We start from the raw sequence: 20,911 nt of genomic DNA, 5'->3' as shown, positions 1-20,911 counted from the left end.
CGTACAGCCCTATAGTATTCCTAAGCAGAGAAGAAAATGTAGAATTTTCTAGAAATGGAACAAAATAGGTATTTAAGCATAGTTATTAATAGCAAAGTACACATCCTATTACTATTATGCACTGAGTGAAATAGACGTTGGGGGAGAGGGTCTTCTCACCTTATTGGCACGTGTCCAACATCAAAATTTTTCATATAATGTGAACATTCCATATCGTCATGCACCACACCTTTTCCTGTACTACCAAAGGTTTCTATGGCATATACCTCACCTTCCTTGAGGAAACAAAACAAATGCAGGTAAATGAGGAGGAAAAATATTTGCAGTGAATTTTTTTGGTTAAGTTCTATTTCAAAGGGAAGTCTGATTCATATTTATTTTTGAGAGTAATTAACAACTGATGAAATAAAACAAATGAAGTCACACCTGACTGACATCCATGAGATAGGGAAAAATATGTACATTAATGCACTGTAATTGAAACTACCTGAACTGTAGCCATCTTGGAAAACATTTTGTAATTAATGATACCACTACTCAGTGGCAATGTTAATTATCATAACGAGAAAGGCTGAACAAGTGATGATCTATGTTTGTAGTGAAGTTTTCTTCTTCCTGAAGATCCTTCATTTGAAAATAAACTATTTTTACAGGACAGATGAGTTATAGTAGTTCTATGTTGGGGCTAGATTGTGGCCTAATCTGAGGAGCACTAACCTGTGTCTAAATAAATCCCTTCTCTGCCACTGACTTGTTGGGCATCTCCTCCGTAGCTTACTCTGCTGTACTGACCATGCTTCACTGCACTGGACCATAATAAAGAATTTGTTCATAAATTTGAGTTTGTTCTCAGTTGCCTTACCTCCATTCTCGTTGCTTCTCCTCCTTTCACAATGGGCACTGTTTTCCCAGCATGTATTCTATATGGCCCAATTGAATGTCCATTAAGATTACGAATGGGTTTCACTGTCATGAACAGAAAAAGAACACATTATGACTAGAGATGACACATGGAGCTTTATAAGGTATGTTTCTCAAGAGAAATCATGTTTACTGACAAGAACAGAGGTGTAACTGAAATGTCCCTTCAGATATGTAGGGCTGTGATTACGTTTGTGATTACTGAGGTCATGGAGAATGTCTCTACCAACAAAATGCACCATATGCCAGACAATAATTAAGATGCAAACTCATACACACACACAGAAGATCTTTCAGTATAAGTGCCCAAGACAAAAACATGCAATTCGGACTCTAAAATAGAATTCTTTCAAAACATGCCCTCAGGAATGTTTAGCTTTTGAGTCACTCATTCACATGAACAGTGGCTGCTCCAGCCTGCTTTAAAATACCACTTCAAAGGCATAAATGAGGCCTAACTTATCAACAAAAAGCTTATTTTATCTCCAGAGAACCATAATTGGGAGACGCTACAATACCCACGTGGCAGCAATTTGTGAGAACACCTTCCCATTCCGGGCCTAACATCCCAAGACCCAGTTTTTTTCCTGTGTTCCTCATCGCTGCACCCCATGAGGCTCAGAAGGAACAAATTAAGTAGTAGCACTGTGGCCTGGATCAGCAATCTGTGAATGCAGACAGACACCTGTCCAGCCTCATTCAATTTAGGAAGCGTTCTCAGTGAGGGTATCTCACAAATGCCTGAGGTATTCCTGTATTTCAAAGTAAAAGTTTCATTTATTTAGAAATTCCTTCTGTGTAGTGATAGGCCACTTTATGGTTCTATTTTAAAAGAACACACACATACCTTGATATGTTTTTCCATCAATTTCAACCTCATAAGATTCCATTACTTCTTGGATGGCCTCACCAACATCACAAAGACGAACATCAATTCCAGCACACTGAATATAAACACAGTGAATTTTAAAGAGTACAAAGCTAAATCAAGTTTCTCAAAATTAAGGAATTGGGGCACTGTTAAGTAGTGTTGAATTCACATACCTTTATTCCCGTGTTAGTAGCATCTTTTACCGCCTTCAATAACGTGTCATATTTAGGGTTGAAAGTGACAGTAAAAGCACAATCGATAATCCTACCTGAAAAAGAAAAATCACTTAGGTTTCTTACTCTCATGACAAAATTCCAATGTTCTCTTGTTCTCTAGTAACGGATGCCCTTGGAAACGGATTATCTATTTGGCATCCTTATTTCTCCTAGAAGTGTCTTTTACACATTCTGTGACAGCTGACAGAGGTAATGACCACCATCTAGAATGTAAACTCAAACCCCAGAAGCAAGTGGCGACAGTATCTGGACGTGATTCCCCTCAACTAGCAACTGTGGGTAAAGCAGCAGACAAAAAGCAACCAATGGGAGGAAAAAAATATTAACACACTGGTCTATGGTCCACTCATTACATGGGAAAAACATAAAAGACTAATACTTTATTATGACACTACACAATGAGGCTTAGAATGAGTGATTATGTTTAAGTATGATTTCTTAAAGACAGCAGGATCAAATATGGACCAAACATTATCCCATAAACCTGGGAAGTATAAAAGTATACCTTATTCAGAAGGTAACCTATATTAATAAGATATTAATCTTTAAAATGAAACATCTGGGCATTATAGAACAAGCCTCTAATTCCCACTTCTGGGGCTGATGAATCACTTAAATTTGAGAGTTTTGAGCTCCAAGGGACTAAGGCAATCAGGAGCCTGCACCAAGTCTGGCTCCTTATGGTGAGGGTGGTCAGCAGCCTGCCAAAGGAGAGGTGAAATAGGTCAAGTCAAAGCCCAGGAGTGGCTGCTGCACTTCCAGTCTTGAGGACTTGGGGGGAAGAAATTAAAACTGTCAAAGTTCTTGGACTTCAAAAGGTGTGTAAGCTTTGACTGTTTTGATAATTAACTTTTTGGAGAATTCCTTATTCCATATCACCACTCACACAGAAAACACAGAATTGATGGCTCCTGTCAGTAGCTTTGGCAGAGATTAAAGTCAAACTTCAATACTGTTCTAATGACTTTATTGGAAGAGTAACATGAGGTAGAGCGAGACAGTTCCCCCCCCCCTTAAGTAGGCTTGTGTCTCCCCTCTCTAAGACCAAGATAAAGAGACAGTGATGACTGTCCTCATCTCTTCCTTCCCTGTACTAATGAAATCACAGGTCCAGTGTTCTGTCTCTAAGAAGGTCCTTGACCTTCCCCATTACACAAATAACTGTTCACCACTCACCGCTGATGTGTGTTCCAAAATCTATCTTGCAGATGTCGTCATACTGCAAGACTGTGGGGTCTCCAGCATTGGGAGTGTAGTGGGCTGCACAGTTATTGAGGGAGCAGCCCGTAGGGAAGGCAAGGCCAGCATTTAGGCCATTCTCTTTTATAAGCTTGCGGGAGCAATCTTCCAGTTTTTCACTTAAAAAAAGGGGGGGGGAGGTTAGTCCAATTAAATGAAATTATTCCATTCATACGGCATAACCTATCCATAAATCTAATAATACACCCTTAAAAAATAACCCCACAGAAACCTCTCTAGAGGTGAATCAGAAACCTGCTCTTCTCAAACTAGTTCACCTCTGAGGCAAGAGATTTACTTTTAACAGAACTGTTAACTCACCTATAAGGTGACACACACAAGCCACTCTTTGTGAGCTGCTATCTTGACTCTAATTTTATGAATTCGTTGCACATTGCTTTGATGAGTAATTTATAGATCAATACTCATTAATCTTTCTTGAGGGAAAAAAAATCAGGAACCTTAAAGCAACAATGATCTTTGCTCCTTCTTCTTCCTCTGGCTTCACCATGTAAAAGTAGACCAACCAGGCAATTTTCTTTGCAACAGAGATTTCTATTGTAGGACTGGACCATCTAAGTCTCTGTTCAGGTTTCTAACTTTAAAAAAAGATTCAGTTCAAATGATTTCTAGGAAAGCTAGAGGAAAAGCACTGCAATCGAGACGCTGGCTCAGTTTCAAGTTCCTGGAAGACTGACATCTTCAACCCTGCTGTCTTTTCTCAATTTTACCCTAACCACACTTGAAGGATTTCTAATATAGTCTGTCTAACAGTGTACTGAAAACTGAGCTTATACAACCAAAGTAACACATTAAAATTGTCACTTTTTAGAAATTTAATTCTGTCAGGATTATACCAGATTTTCCTTTTATTTTAATATCACTTTCACTTCCCAGTGACGTCCCCTGCCCTACCACCACCATCCTCCTTCCTGTTTTCTTTCATACATCATACCTGTTCCTCTCCCAAGGCCTCGAGTTTGTGGCCAAGCTCTGCCATCCTCCAGGGCCCTTGGGATGTGACTACAGAGGCCTCCAGACTTACCAGATTTCTATCATTGTCATCCCAGGCTTGATCCAGCTCATCACATACTTCCGCACTTGTCTATGCGCCTCTGCAGCTTCTCGAAAATCATTCCAGATCTCTTCACTGGCCTGGTCTAACGCTTTCTTTTCTTCACTCGTGGTTCTCCAAGCTGCCGTTCGCCTTTAAAAGTAAAAATGACACTAATTTAAATTAAAACCTCTATTATGATATTTATTACATTTTCAACTTTCTAAACAGCTTATGCCAACAAGATTCTTTCAGTTCTTGCTAATTAAGCTCAAGCTCATAGGACCAGCATTGGAGAGGAGAGGTGGCAGGGCCTCCAAAGCCATGTCTGACTCCTCAATTTTACATGTGAAAACTCTGAGCCACAGACCAATCGTCTTCTTAAAAAGCAGCAATCCATTTGGGCACACAAGTTAGCATTAAAAGGCCTAAAATAGGAACAATAATCTGCTAAAAATAGATTTTCTGGTTTACACAGTTAAAAAAAAAACGGGATATTTTTTGAGAAATATTACAAATTCACTAGCTTTTGGGAAAATTATTCCAATGACTAAAGATTACACACTAATGAGTCTTGCTCTTGGCACATCTTTAGTAAGAAAGTATTCTTCACTGGAAGGAGGCGTTGAGGTGAGATTAGTATCAGCCTAAAGCAGTAGAACCAGGAAACCTAGGGAAAGTTCAATGAACTTATAAGAAAGGTTAGTGTCTTGACAGATAAAGGGAAATACAAAACCCTGGGAAACACGACCATGTGGGGGCCAAAGGAAAAGGTGGAATAAAAATGAGTCCCCAGACTAGGAAGACAAGCTATGTCGGGGCAGACTGAAGGAGGAGACTCAGGAAGGGGCAACCATGTGACACTAGTGAGGGGGATGTTAAAAAACTTGACAAGCAAATGGAAGGAAGCAGAAGAGATGTGTAGCATAACCAGGGAATGATTAACATTGGCTCTATAATAATGTAAACAGGAACAACAACATGAACACTGTCACTGCAGTTATCAAGAGTGGGGCAGAAAGGCCAGAACGAACCTGCCTCCCTTCTTGGCAGAGGTGGTGGACTATGGGGGTGAGATGTTGCATTTAGGATCAGACTGGCTTATAATGTGTTGGATGGTTCTGCTGAAATGCGTCCCTACCCTCTCAATTGTTGGGCCTCACAGGGAGAGAAATGAAGGTGATTTTAAGACAAAAAAAATTAATAAAAAATTTGAGGTTATCTTGCAAAACTGATGATCAATTATCTTTTCAATCTGTTAAATGTTTTTTCTAATTCCATGTGGAAACAATTTTTAACAGTTTTAAAATGAGTTCCAAATTCCCTCCCTCCTACTTTGCCCCCCTCATTGAGAAGGCAAGTAATTTGATACAAGTTGTTACACATGCAGTCAGTCATGCAAAATACGTTTTCATATTAGCAATGCTGCAAAAGAAAACACAAACTAAAACGAAAGCTCCAGAAAAAATGAAGTGTAAAAAGTATGCTTCTATCTGCATTCAGACTCCCTCAGTTCTCTCTCTGGGGGTGGACAGCAGCATTTTTAATCATGACTCCTTCAGAGCTGTCCTGAATCATCGTATTGATCAGAGTTGCTAAGTTTTTCCAGTTGATCATCACACCATTATTGCTGTTATGTCGTACAGTGTTTTCCTGGTTCTGCTGACTTCAGTTTATATCAGTTCATAGAAGTCTTTCCAGGTTTTCTGAGATCATCCTGCTATCATTTCTGTACCACAACTTATTCAGCCATTCCCCAACTGATGGATAGCCCTCAAGGTCCAATTCTTTGCCACCGCAAAAAAAAGCTGTTACAGATATTTTTGTGCAGATGAGTCCTTTCCCCTTTAATGTCTTTGGGACACAGAACTAGTAGCAATATTGCTGGATAAATCGGTATGCAGTTTTATAGCCCTTTGGGCATAGTTCCAAACTGATCTCCAGAATGGTTCAACCACTTCTTAACTCCACCAACAATACAGCCCCTATTTTCCTACCTCTCCTCCAACATTTGTCATTCCCCTTTTCTGTCATATTATTAGTCAATCTGATAGTTGTGAGGTGGCACTTCATAGTTGCTTTAAATTAGCATTTCTCTAATCGTTAGTGATTTAGAGGATTATAAAATATGTCTCCAAGAACTTTGATTTCTTCTGAAAACTGCCTGTTCATATCATTTATCAGTTGGGGAAGGGCTTTTTATAAATTGGGTGATCATTTTTCAAAGAATTTGAATGGGCAGCTAAGCAGCACCACAGTGCACACAGTGCTGGGTCTGAAGTTAGGAAGACTCATTTTAGTTCAAATCTGGTCTCAGATACTTATTAAGCTGTGTGACCCTGGACAAGTCAATTAACCCTATTTGCCTCATCTTTCTCATCTACAAAATGAACTGGAGAAAGAAATGGCAAACCACTCCCACTTCTTTGCCAAGAAAACCCCAAATGGTATCACGAAGAATCAGATACAACTGAAAGAACTGAAAGGTAGCAAGTCTACTGAGCCTGAAAGACTGGAGGTTTCACAAGAGATTTCCTGTGCTTGAAAGAATACTTCAAAGTGATAATAATCCGCCAGGGGCTCGTACACTTGCACAGGCAGATTTCACGGGATTCAGTCCTGTTGTGGGATCCTCATTGGGAGGGACAAAGAGCACGTGCTTCTTGAAGTCAAGCACCTCTGGGCACTGGCACAGCTAGTGGGGCGCACCCCAAAGATTGAACACTTTCTAACCAGCCTCAAAGGCCATTTGGTACAAGCCCCTCATTTAACAGATGAGGAAACTGAGGCCAGGAAGGTTAAGCGACGCACTCAGAAAGTAAGTGCCAGAGCCAGGAGTCCACAGTTTTCTTTCTGCTCTGCCATGTTATCATTACTCAGAGTAAGGAACAATAAGCAGGATCAATCATTAGGATTTCCCTTTTTCTGAATTTTACTTTACAACTCACATGCCATGTACTCTACAGAAAATCTGGAAACAAACCCAACAAATAGCCATGAGAAAACCAGAAACCTTGTTCCATTTAAGTGGATTATCCAGATGCATGGAGCTTTGAGCTTCATTCCTACGGAACTTCTGGCATAGCAGGCAAGTTAAAGGGTCAGAATCAACATCAAAGCTACTCTGGAGACAGCACAAAAAGACACCAGGAAGAAATGAAGGGGTGTGGGGACACCTTCTACTCCTGGCCTGAATGAGTACAGCTGCCAGTCACGATGACAAGGATGTCTATCTGGAAACTGCAAGGTTTCAGCAGGATTACTGTTGTGTTTGTCTGGCAGAGAAATGAAGCTGTACAGAGCAATGCATCAACCACATGAAGATTCCGATAACGACACAAAAAGGAGCCTGACGTTAGACATCCAGGCAAAGAAAATAAGGGGAGGACACCTTCAACTTTAGGAAGGATCAGCAAATTTTGGAGAATGTTACAGTTCCTACCAACCTTAACTGGAAAGAGTTAAGAAAAAGCCCCAACTCAAGTAAACTCTCCCCAAGGGGCTGGGAGAAGATGATAAAGGAATGCTGGGAAGGAAGCTGTGAGCTGGCTCAAGCTTCTGTAACCCACACCCAAATGTCATTAAACTCTACTCCTCTCCTTTACCTTGAGTGACAAAGAAAGCAAGGGGACCAAAGCCCAAAGGGAAAGAATACATGTGCCAGAACGTTATAGCAGCAATTGTTGTCACAGCAAAAAAACTGGAAACGAGAGGTGCTCCTCAACTCAGATGTGGCTGGATCTGCTGTGGTGTGTGAGGATGAGGGTATTCTATGGCCATCGAAGAAATGATTCCCATCACGGATTCAGACAAATACACTAGGACTCTATAAAGCGATACTGAGTCAAGTGAGTAGGACCAGGAGAACAGTTTCTCCCCATGACCATGACCAAAGCAGCGGCCAACCACAGTTTCCAAAATCTGAGGCAGAGGAACACATAGCTGAGGCCTGTATTCTCAGACGTGGCCAAGCTGCTGACTTATTTGGCTTGGACTAGCTTCTACTTAGTGGAAGGCAGAGGTTACTGAGGAGTGACAGACATGGAGGAAAAAGCATCAATAAAACTTTTTTTAAAATGCACAGAAGGAAACAGTGCAGAAGCAAATTTTGCCACTACCCTGTTAAACTTAACGTCTTAAAGGAAGCTCAAAGTCTCTTACATAATTCAACTTCCTATTCTCTGTAATTTTCCCTGGAGTACTCCAACCCATTTCCACCTCTACAATTGTGGAGCTGGCTCACTGACCAAGTTGTGCTGCCTGTCATAGATACATAGACACTGATGGACAGACTCATGGGGTGGCCATCCAAGTGCCTACCAAAATCTGGATATTCTTCAACCACTTGGTCTTTCTTATGTGGATCGACATGTGGATCTTCTCTGAGGCTGGGATAGTTTATGCTCTATTGCCACGGCTTAGCTTGCAATGGTCATTTCCATGCTATGATGAGGCAGGCATCAGAGTACGACTCATGAAAATTTAAACAAGAAAAAGCTCACCAATTCACATAATGAATTCAAAAGAATTGAGTGAAATTCCCAAAATAAACTTTCCCTGAATCAAGAAACCTAAAACGAAACAAAAACAAAGCCTACCTTTCCCACAACACTGCAGGTTGTTGCCAGTCTGATCATCTGACTGATCACTCATGCTTTACAATGAATTCCTTTAAAGTTAACCCTCTTTAAACAGAGTGAACACAAGGGATCTGAGGTCTTCCTGGTGCCCTTCGTCTATTCTAACAGAAACAGCCCCCTGCCACACCTAAGGTACCAGGGCAGGTAAATTAGATGACCTAGAGTCATGGTGTGGGTACTCCTGCAAGCTGGTCCCCATCTTCCGAAGCTGCTCCCTTTTTGAGATCTAGATTAAATTTTATAACAACTTAGTCACAGGTAAAATGGAGGTCACATTTGCAAGGTAGTTGTAAGGGAAGCCACAGTTAACAAAAACATTATATAAATCAGTCACACTACCTATGAAAAGATACAAACTAGAAAGTAACCTTGTTGGGGGATGTGGATCTGCCAGTGATGAGTTCTACTTAGAACTCATCAGAAGTTCTGGACGGGAGAGGGCTCACAAGTCATCAAAGTGGTACCTAGAGGATGCTTAAAATAAAAATCCACTGATTGGTTGAAATTCTCAGACTGTCAGCTACTTGATAATTGATAACCCTCCAGCTCAGTAAAACGCGGGGGCCACTGCCTGTTGCTTTTAGGATCAAATACCAATGCTTCCATTATTTAAAGACTTTCATAACCTCAAACCTACACTTTCAGAATTGTTCCATATCACCCACTTTCACACACTTCTTCTTTGGTTGTCTTGGTGTTTTATCCATGTGTCTTTGCTCTGGCTGCCCTCTAGGCCTGGAATGGAATCCCTCCTCACCAGCTTCTCTCAGCACCCCATTGGGCAAGGCCTGCCCAACAAATCCCCTCCTTTTTATTTTCCGTTTATGTCTATGGACCTATGTTGCCTCCTCCATTAAAATGTAAGCTCCATGAGAGTAAGAACATGTTCCTTTTTGTCCATGACCCTGGCATTCAGCATTGCCAGGCCCAGACAAGGCTGATGCAATCCATCTTACAGCTAAAATACAATAAAATCAATTCTGTGATCTTGAAATGGTTTCCTGAGGGAAGCCCTGCTCACTTGCTCGAAGCAGGTATACAAGAGTTTATCATCTTTTCTCCCCATGGACAGCAGTCTAGTTCCTGCCCCAAAGGTCCAACATCGTGTTCCAAGGGAGACGGCAGTAATTACAACTCCTGGTGCCCTCAGCAATTCATCCATCTCACTTTTCTGAAGCCAACAGGCCAAACACCACAAAGATAAGAGCTTTATTTTTACAAACTGAGTTAAACCCTAAATTGTGGCTACTCACAAAACAGATGTCCAGTCCTCTACCTTATGGTCATCACTCTGACCTTCCGGATCATCTGATAATTACTAGTAGAAGGCACAGCTACCATTCTCATCCACAGCATGTATTTCAAAAGGAAAATTATTACTCTCATAAGGCACAAGATTATAATAGGCCATAAGCTTTCCAAAGACAAGGAGGAACGTTCCCCTTGCATTCAAATACAGCAAGCCACACCTACAGACTGCATCCAGTATTTAACAAGTGAGATGCTGGGCACCGATACATGGGAAGGAGAAACGCTCCCAAGTATCACCAGCCCCGAAGCACATAAAAAGGGACGGTATGAGTCATGAATCCCTCCTCCCTGGGCCACTTCACTGCTTTATACGTACCAATATGTGAAGAGAGGACCAGTTAAGAAGGGTTACAATGTAGCAACTGGCAGAGAATTTCAAGGGTTAGCTTTTTCCCATTATAGTTAGCTGGGAAATGGCAGTATTTTTTAAAGTACTGGTTGTGAAGAATGATTCTGACCTGTGTTTAAAAGGGTAGATCACTCTGACCCACAAATTCTAAAAGCCACTTTTCTCTAAAATACCTTTAATATTTGAAACATCTTTCTTAGTATCATAGTCATCCACTTTAAAAAATGTCCCCCAATTATATTATTATATATAATATTATTATATTACATAGTTACATATAATTATATATTATACTATTATTATAACACAATTATATTATTATATTAATTATTAATTGTAACACAATTATATTATTTTGCATGAAATTCCACCTCAGATATTTACACAGTAGAAAGCCTCATGTAGTGGTTAGACCCAATCTTGGAGTTAAGGCCTGGGTGACCCTGGGCCAAAGTCCTGTAATCCCTCAGAGCCCTCAGCAAAACGGTTTAAGGCTCTAGGTAGCAGAGAAGGCGCTAATCTGAAGCCACGGAAGGACTTTCTCCCTTTGGAGTTCCCTACTCCAGTGAGGTCACAGGGTCTATCTGAAATAAAACATGTTACTCACCCATCTTGTGTTGAGGGGTACTCGCATTCTTGGCCCTTTGGAAAGACACCACTGGGATACAGGTCACATATGGGAACTGAGGGTGGGTCTGTCTGTACCTTCGCTGTGGAAGACACAAATAAAGCATTACAGTATATGATAACACAAGCCTGCCATCCCCTCAGTGGGACCTCTACTCGGGCCCTCTTCACATCCTTTGGACCTCACCGCACAGCAGCTAAGCTAGAGAAGAGAGAGGGATGGTTAGCCACAGGAGACATCTTCATCCTATCAGGTAAGAAACAAAAAGAAGATAAAAGCCTGCCTGGAAATAAGACCAACAGATCTTAAGCCCAAAATGACACGTTCAATAATAACTATTCACCTTCGGAGAAAAGCACGTTTCACCCAAGAAATTGACGTAAATTTCACATTCTATGACCTTAAGTGCCCAACTTCATCCTCAACAATTATGCTAAAATCCAGATTCACAGAAAATGAAATGCAGGGTAATGATTCACTTTACAAAAAGATTCTTTCTACAGCATGTGTTTAAAGTATAACTTGATTTACATTTTTTCAAGAAAACACACAGACTTTGTCAAGTAGACATATGTATACTGCATTGAGTTAATTCTCTAGCTCCCTCTAACACTGTATTTTAAGTCAGAAGCCTTGGGTTTGATTGCAGCCTGACACTTACTAAAGTGTCGATTTTCTCATCTCTAAAAATGGAAATAACAGCTGTGAATCAAACAAAAAAGTTCTTAATAAAAATCAAATGAGATGATATTCTGCACTACAAATGTAAGGTTTTTATTAGCATTCCCTTAAAGGTCAGTCAAAAGAGAATTCTGCTTATTTTCACTACTGACCAAAGTGACCTGATGAATATAAAAGCAAAATCAAAACCACCAAAGAGAAAATGAGAGAAAGGACTGAGACAGGAATAAAGCAAAAATATGAGACAGTTTAACATTAATAAAACAAAACCAAACTCTCACTTTTTAAAGGCTTCAATGTTCCACTGCATGAGTGAATTCAATTCATCTGGCCACTCTTTCCATTGGTCCATAATGCAAGCCATCTTGTTTATATCCTTCCACTGATCCTACAGAGTACCTACCCAATGAACCAGAAGCAAGGCTCTCCTCTTAAAATACTCTAGATTGAGAGGTACCCACAATGCCCGAGGGCTGGTCTTGGCAGTGGAGGACACAGCATGACCGGCCCAATTTTTTCCCCCATTACTTCCTCAACAATATCCCGTGGACCACCTCTCTTGGGTAAGATATCACTTAAAACATGCAACAGCTTATTTGTGCCCACCATGTAATTTCTCCAATGCCCTTTTTGATAACTTGCAAACTTTTAATTCCTAAGAGATGTGGGGCATTACCAGAATGTCTACGCTGAAAAGACAGGTCTTTGAACTCGTTTGTTTAAAATCACTATGTAATTCCTCAAATGAAATCTAACCCAAGTCCTCCTGGCAAGATGGTTACCTGAATAGGAATCAGATCACCCAGCAAAATATATATACTCCAGTAAAACCCTTTAGTTCACATCAGATCAAATAATGATCAATAAATACAAGAAACTGCAGTAACTTCTACTTTGTAACTTGCACAAGAGATCAGCCAGAAGCCTAGAGGCAACAGAAAGGGGCTCACAGGCAATAGGAACCTGCCCCTGTCAGCAAAGTCAGTGCCACCATCTCACAGAGCAACACCACAAACCGGACATTTGTAGTCTGCAAGGCTGTGTCTGGAGGCAACCCAGCTGCAGTCTTCCCTGAGCATAGTTCAGGGTCTGAATCTTCAAAGTCCCAAGGAGAGACAAGGCAGCATAGCCCATAGCACTCAGAAAGGGGCTGAGATGGGGCCCTGAAGATGATGAACTTCTAAGATCCAGGGGGGCCTAACCCTAGAAGGTATGATGCATGTCACCTACCTGACAAAGATGATGGACATACGGCACAGAAAGGCAGATAGATTTTTTTTTTGACATGGTCACTATGTGGATGTGTTTTGTTTGCTATACTTATTTGTTACAAAGGGTCTTTTCTTTCTTTCTCTTGGTTTTTCACTGAGGGGTGGGGGAGAAGAAAAAGGGATGCTCCCTCCAAAAAAAGTAAAGGAGGGTCATTGTAACATCATTTAAAAAATACACAGAAGAGAATAGAAGTAGAAAACACAAGGAAATCATAGGATAATTTTGAAAGTAATGTGTAGAATTATGTGCTTTTTTTTCTTTTTTTTAAATCTACAAACACAAACCTCTGCATTGTCCCAACCCATTCAATTCTAGGCCCAACTTATTGTCTACCTGCAATACCTATAACAAATAAACATCAAGGTCCTAATTCAAGGGACTAACAATCTACTTGACACAATATAGTTAACAGCCAATTTTCATACATTTATTTTTTCTGTATGGTTTTAAAATCAGTCTTTTGAATGAGCAGTGAGAAGGACCCACCATGTTGTCAGGCTGTATTGCTTGATAAAAATCAACTCAGTATCATTCATAAACACCATCTTCTCAACATCTCCAGGGAATCTTTTCACGTAGAACTTTTACAAGACACTGTCTGTAACAGCCACCAACACATTTGGCAAGCATCTTTCTTCCTCATTTTATGTCTCACTTGCCATTAACGATCTGAGAATCTTTTGACCTACTCCTTACAAGACTAAAATATCAGTTAGATTTCTGCAAGAAATGGTGATAACTGAAGTCAACAGCTTTTGTCATTTCAGGAGGCGGAAGGTGAAGCACAACAGCTGAGGTGAATGAGACCAAGGCTATAGGAATTGCAGTGACTTCTCATCTTCAGTAGTCTTTGTTCTAATTCAAGACTGACCGAGGACATTTGCTCTCACTGGTTAATGGTCTGACACTAATACTGCTGACTGATATTACCTACCCATCAGGGACACCTGCTTCATGTTCTGTGCTATTCTATGTCCAAAATCTTCCACCTGTCTTCTGGAAATAAGTATTTGTGATACGCAGGGATAAGCTTCTGAATCAACAACAAGCTATGTGCTTCTTTCTCTCAGACCTGGCAGTTACCAAGCATTTCAGGCCCTCTTTCACAGGTCATTAAGTATCATAGTATAAATGGTTTCATTTAGACAGTCTCACCCAGTTCTCTACAGTATTTCTCAAATTCCTCATTCTCAGCATTGCATAGCTTCCAAGGCTTCAACCATCTTTGTGCTTCTCCAAGGAAAACCTCTAAGCTGTGCCTCCATTTGGCTGCTAAATCCTTTTGTCTTCTGGTTTTCTTTTTTGTAAGTACATCAATATTACAGTGGCTCGGTACTTCCAAGAGTCACATTTCAAGTACTAACTGGAAGTCAAGGCTTACAAATGATGTAAAAACGGTGACTCTGCACACTCTGTTCTTCCCTTTCCACTGCCTTTTTCTTCCCCCCAACTCTTTCCTCCTGTAGTCCCTTGGAATCTGGCTTTGGTGCTCTCTCAAGAGAGCTCTGACAAGCAGAGATCCAGACACTGTTTCTTTCTATTCAGCTGGCAGTCATATAATTGCACCCATACCATACTCCTGGCTAACACTGCCCAGGAGCACAGTGTAAGTGTGCAGTGGAAAAAGGCAAAAGATTTGAAGTCAGAAGAGCTGGCTTGAAACCCAACTCTTCAACTCCATCTTTAGGTGACCTTACACAGTACCATGACCTCTCTAAATCTCCGTTATGTCATCTTCTGCAAATTAAGACCAGAAAGAACACGATGGACTAGATCAGTGTAAAGTTCTTAACCTGTAGTCCTCAAGTCCAAAAACTTGATTTTAAAAATGTTTTTATAACTACTTCAACATAATTGATTTCCTGTGCATTTTTCCCCAGGTGCTTTACTTACTTTATGCATTTAACAACAGGATTCTGAGAAGGGCTTCACCAGACAACGCCAAAGGGGGTCCATGACACGTACCAAAAAAGTTAAGAATCCCACACACTGAGTGATCTCTAAAGTCCTTTCCAGTTCTAAATCCTATTTATGATCCTAAAATTCCTTGCCTCTTTTGCCAAAGAACTATTATTAAGAAAGGCTTTCTTCATAGTATGCTTGTAGAGGATGGGTTCCCCCATATCCAAATCTTTATAAAATCTTTTTGCCTCCAGATATTGCCATCCAATGTATTAACTATCCCTTCTAGTAGCTCATCTAAAAATCTGACAAAAATGTTTTCTATATTTTCCTCCAAATTCCTGAATAGGAATTAGAATCTTACCTCTCTGGAATGCCTGACCATCTTAATTTTACCGATGAGGACAAAAGACAAATTATTCAAATAATTTGCTGAAAGTCACATAGCTAATTAGTCTCACTGGTCTCCAGACTTACAACTGTATTCTTTACCCTACACTACTGGTCTTTAAAGTGAGGTGCATGTACCCGAAGGTACAAAACAATCCATTGTGGTATGGGAAGAAAATATATTAGAAATCCTATATGTATTTTTTAACCCTAAAAAATAATCAAGACATTAATACTTTACTAATACTGAGTACACAGGACACCTTCACTTGGTCTAAAGGTCACATATAACTCACAAGGTATCCTGAGGCAAGAGAGGACATTCCACAACATGGAGGGGTGAAGATGGCACCCTCACCTCATTCCTTCACTTTCAGCACATTTCACTGAGCTAAAGCATATATGCATATATTTTAAGTAGGTTTGGAAATTTCATTACCTAGTTTTAACTAAACTAGCCTTCACTACATGAAAAAGTGCCTTTAAAAGAATCTTGTAAAGAAACTCTAGACTGCAGATAAACTGCTAATCACATAGTTAAGAAGAGAACAGAAAGAATATCAGAGGATACATTTCTGCTCCTCCTCTGAGCGCTTCCTCAGCCACGGATTAAAGGAAAGCTAACGACAAATACCACTAACAAGCTGTGTGACTTGGAGCTAATCAAGTCTGACAAGAAGAACCTCTCCCCCAAATTTCAAAATTATTGAAAACATTGTATGAAATATGGCTTTCTATCCACCATTAACAATGAACCTCACCCTAAGTATCAATTGTGCTTTGGGAGATTAGCTCATGATGGTCTGAAGCCATCCCAATTAGCAACAGGAAAGGTACCTTGAAAACCAAGCTTTTGTTAACAAAAATGATGGGTGTTACCTATAAAAACTCTCATATCCCTAAAACACCAAAAACTTGGAAATGAAATTTCCTAGTCTGTTTTAAAGTTTCTCCAAAGATATTAGGACCCATTTTTAAAAGGTATTACTTTTTGATTACTTTGCAAGAATAAATTGTATTAGTGAAGATGAAAATGTACTGGTTACTCAAATTATTTTAAAAACAAACCACAAGTCCCCTGAACTATGACCTAGACCTTCAAATAGCTGTGACAGCTAACCAAAGAATAATTAAAAGAATGAAGCATTCAATCACATTCTCCTCACTTTGTAATTTTATTACAAATAATTACAGTGAGAGAAAAAAGGATTTTTTTAACCAGTAACAAATCATTTTCAAAATTATTATTTCATCTTGCATACCCTTTAATTTCTATTTCTGTGTGTTTTATAACTTATTTATCAATACAATAGTAGTTGCATGTGATTTATAAATTTATATATATACTGGAGCCTGAGCCTGAATTTTTTTTTTTTTACAGAGGCGGGAGGGATACAATAAAAAAACAACTGACCCCACTGTCCCATCCTGCTTCCCTAAAATCTTTTTCACACTAAAAAGTCTATACTATCAAAAAAAATTATACCAACAAAATTGCTATCCAAAAGGATATGTTGTGGAGTTATTAATCTCACTAAGTTTTACCTTGGCCAAAATTGACTTTATTTCCTTAACACAGACCAAGTCAGATGAACAGCCCCAGTGCTGCTCTGGTACCCAGAGAATGTCCAAAGAAAGAAGGCCCCCAATGCCAGGGGAGGCTGGAGATGAGAATTGCACACAGCATGGGAAGGTACGTGATCTGTAAGATGTACCAGGAAGTTATGACCATTAATAAATTATTAAACTGTTCGAGACCAGCCCAACTCTAGCACTGTCAGTGAACTGCTTAAGTCTTATCAAATAAAACCCAGTTTAGAAACTCACGTCCTTTCTTCTTTTTCTTCTTTTTCTTTTTCTTTCCTGCTGCTCCATCTCCATCACCATCTCCATCTAAGAAAAAAAGAATTTATGGATCTAAATCACAAAGTAAAGGAAATAACTGATAAATTATGATACGGCTAACGTGAGCCAGTATTGTAAAGGAATCACAATAATCTATAGCGCTCCAAGTATCCAAATTTGGTTCATTCAACTGTTATTAGACTATTCTGCATCAACCCGATAACTCAGTTATTAAAGAAATGTCTACAGAATAAAAAAATTGTCAAGAGTTCAGTGAAAACTCATTTATATTTGGGGAGGGGATCGTGTCCCTTATCACATGCCATTCCCTAGGGATGTTGGTGGCTGTTGGGGGTTTTTATGGAGGAGTATAGTTAATCACCATTTGATTTTATACTCTACGATGCTCTCAGGTTTATATTCATTATTTTATTCTGTTCTGACAACAAATATCTAGGATAGGTTCTGCCAAAACAATTATCTCTATTTTACATATTAAGAAAACTGATTTCGAAAAAACTTAAGTGACTTGTCCCATGACCAAAGGTAGAATTTGAACCAAATTCTCTAACTCCAAATCCATTATGCAATCAACTACAAAATGTTATGATCTGAGGATACAATCACAGTGCATCACCCCTTGATCTAAAAATATTTTTAACCCATGTTGAAAAGCACTCTATCTAGTTAACATGTACTTCCCCTTCTCATAATGGTTTTGAGAAACAGGTAGGGAAGGGAGCTGTCCTCCTGTCACTAAGGAAAGTGAGGGCCAGAAAAGTACAGCTGCACAAATCAAACGAGTACATGTCAGATCCAGGATTCAATCCTAGGTACTATTCCTCACTAAATCCAGCCCTCTTCCTTCCCATTATACAAGACTATACAAGCTATGTAAATTCAACCATTCCTTTTAAAAAGTCATCTACGTCCAAGTCCATGAGGCTGTAAAAACAACTAGGTACCAAACAATTTGGTAAAAAATAAATCAACCGTATGCTGGGAATCAGGGGGCTGTGAATGGGGTGGCAGGAGCCTTTAAGAAGGTATCTTTCATTAAGGACAGGCAGCAGGGATGGTCAGGGCAAAGAAGCCTCAGGCAGTGAGGAATGTTCCAGAAAGAACTATCCAAGTTGGGGGTAATGGGGGAGAGGGCAGGGGCTGAGATGAAGGAAATGTGAATTGCTAGGAATTTGGGGAAAGCAAATTCAGTTTATTAAGTTGCAAACAGGCAAATGATTTTCTCCTACTTGAGTAAGAAAATGTTAACAGACTCAGCCCACAAGGTTTGGTTTGGTTTTACAACATCCTGCCTTGAAGTACCAAAGCTTCAGTGAAAATAAGAAAACGATGAGCTGCAAAGTGTTCTATGTCAGGGAGAGATCAGAGTTGGACAGAAAAGTGACTGAGAACAGTTTATTTTGCTTAAGGGATCTGTAGGACCTGGGACATGTGTCTAAGGAACTCAAGGTGCGGACACTCTCCTTCTGCGGCTCAGAAAGGACAACTTGAAGGCCAGAAAGACTCTGCAGAGTATTTAAGATTCATAAGCAGCAATGCAAATTAGGTATAAGTGTTTAAATCTGAATTTACTAAAATCTTATCCTAAACAAAATAATTCTTTCAAATATTATGCCAGTCAGCAATATAACATTTACATTTTCTTATTTTAACAGAGAGGGGGCATGCGATAGCAGATAGTGCCCAGACTGGCCTGGGTTTGAAAACCAACAGCAGTGACAGCACATTAACAAAATCCGAGCTGTCATTCATTCCCATAGTTCAATTGAGTGGTGTTTTTAAGACATGTGGAGGCCATCATTCTTCTGATACTCTATGGGTGAGTCTCCATCCTTTCTCCACCCTGTCTATACTTGGTGCCTCCATTTCTGTTCCTCCTCTTCTCTGTTATCGGGCTTCTGAAATGATCATTCAAGTGAAATTTCCCTCTCCAAAATCCCCGACGATCTCTTCAATGCCCAATCTAATTTTCAATCCTCACCTTTCTGACCTCCACTCAACCATGTGACACTGGTAATCACCTCCTCCCACATACATTCTCTTAAACCCATCAGGGTCTTTGGTGACGCTGTGCCCTCACCCTCACTTGTTATCCTATCTGGAGGCTCTTTCATGGTCCCTTTTCTGGATCTCTATCCACATCATGCTCACTTCTATCTGCATCATGTGGGATATCTCCCAAGGATCTCTCCTGGGTCTTCTCTATTTATACCTCATGAGCTCTTAAGGATTCAAAGACCACCTCTATGTGTATGATTCTCAGATCTATAGATCCATGGCCTGCTCTCTTTCCAAAGCTCCAATACCATATCCTCAAGTGTCAATTAGGTGCTAAAAACGAACGTCCATAAGCAACAAAACATGGCCAAAACAAAACTCACCACCTTTCCCCCAAACCTACTCCTTTCCCAAACTTCCTTCTTACTATTAAAGGCACCACCAACCATCCTTCTAGTAACCTAGGTTCACACCTTGGGGATCATAGGTGAGAAAGTGGATAGAGCACCAGACCTGCAGTCAGAAAGACTCAAGTTCAAATTCAGCCTCAGACACTAAAGAGATAACTTATGCCTCAGTTTCCTCATCTGTAAAATGAGAATAACAGCACCTCACAGGGTTGCAATGAGGATAAAATGAAATAATTGTAAAGCACAGTGCCTGGCACATGGTAAGTTCTGTGTAAATGTTAGCTGTTACTAGTATCTTCAACTCTTTACAATCAGGAACAACTGACCTGAAAAACAGGAAATCATAAAAGGAAAACAGCCCAGATCACAGGCAAATAACACATGAAACTATGCTACCATTAAATACTGAATTATGATATTCCAAAAGATAAAAATCTACAACTGCAGATAACTTACACTGAAAAAAGAGCATTATTCTATAAGGGAAGACATCAATTGTTAATAGAATGAAGGTATCTGGAATCAAGGAAAGCCTAGAAAGGTAAATGTGTGTGTGTGTGTGTGTGTTCTTCCTTCGTTACCAAAGAAGACCATGCTATCAGAGAAAGAATGACATGACTTGCACTTAACTGGTTTTTTTTTGAGTGAGGGAGGGCTGTGCAGGTCACCAGCCTCATTTCTCCTCCAGAGCCATCTGAATCCAGTGACCATCCATTCATCAGGATGACTGGAGATGACCCAGGGTGAGGCAATTGGGGTTAAGTGACTTGCCCAAGGTCACACAGCTAGTGAGTGTTGAGTGTCTGAGGTGGGATTTGAACTCAGGTTCTCCTGACTCCTGCACTGGTGCTCTATCCACTAGCTGCCCCTAGAAAGGTAAATACACTTGAACAAATGAAATAACTAAATGGAGATGAAATGCTTACATTCAAATTGAGAGGAGAATGACCTTTCAAAATCTTAAAACCATCTAGGGTCATAGATAGGACAAAAAAGGGGTGGGGGGTCAAGCAGCATTGGCAACAAGTTTTGTTGTTTGGTGTTTGTTCTGTGAGTTTTAGGAGATGAGAACAAAACAAATATGGGGAGAAATAAGGAAAAATATACAAAAACAGGAACATGGTGGGGCAAGGGTCAGACATG

At 40.0% G+C, this 20,911-nt stretch overlaps 1 protein-coding gene across 1 annotated transcript in view; it reads right to left on the bottom strand.

Annotated features, from left to right (window-relative positions):
- The window catches only part of METAP2 (methionyl aminopeptidase 2), a 38,328-nt gene that overhangs the window by 1,334 nt on the left and 16,083 nt on the right, over positions 1-20,911 (bottom strand). The window contains exons 3-10 of the mRNA XM_072655618.1: positions 17,322-17,387; positions 11,229-11,331; positions 4,313-4,474; positions 3,205-3,386; positions 1,966-2,060; positions 1,769-1,865; positions 863-966; positions 160-275 (exon numbers count right to left, since the gene is read on the bottom strand). Of these exons, the coding sequence (XP_072511719.1) occupies positions 160-275; positions 863-966; positions 1,769-1,865; positions 1,966-2,060; positions 3,205-3,386; positions 4,313-4,474; positions 11,229-11,331; positions 17,322-17,387 (925 nt within the window). The remainder of the gene's footprint in view (positions 1-159; positions 276-862; positions 967-1,768; positions 1,866-1,965; positions 2,061-3,204; positions 3,387-4,312; positions 4,475-11,228; positions 11,332-17,321; positions 17,388-20,911) is intronic.

This window comes from Notamacropus eugenii, chromosome 3, assembly GCF_028372415.1.
Source record: "Notamacropus eugenii isolate mMacEug1 chromosome 3, mMacEug1.pri_v2, whole genome shotgun sequence".
Lineage (NCBI taxonomy): Eukaryota > Metazoa > Chordata > Mammalia > Diprotodontia > Macropodidae > Notamacropus > Notamacropus eugenii.
Note: the sequence above shows the minus strand (reverse complement) of the source record. Positions and strands in the feature narration are given on the sequence as shown.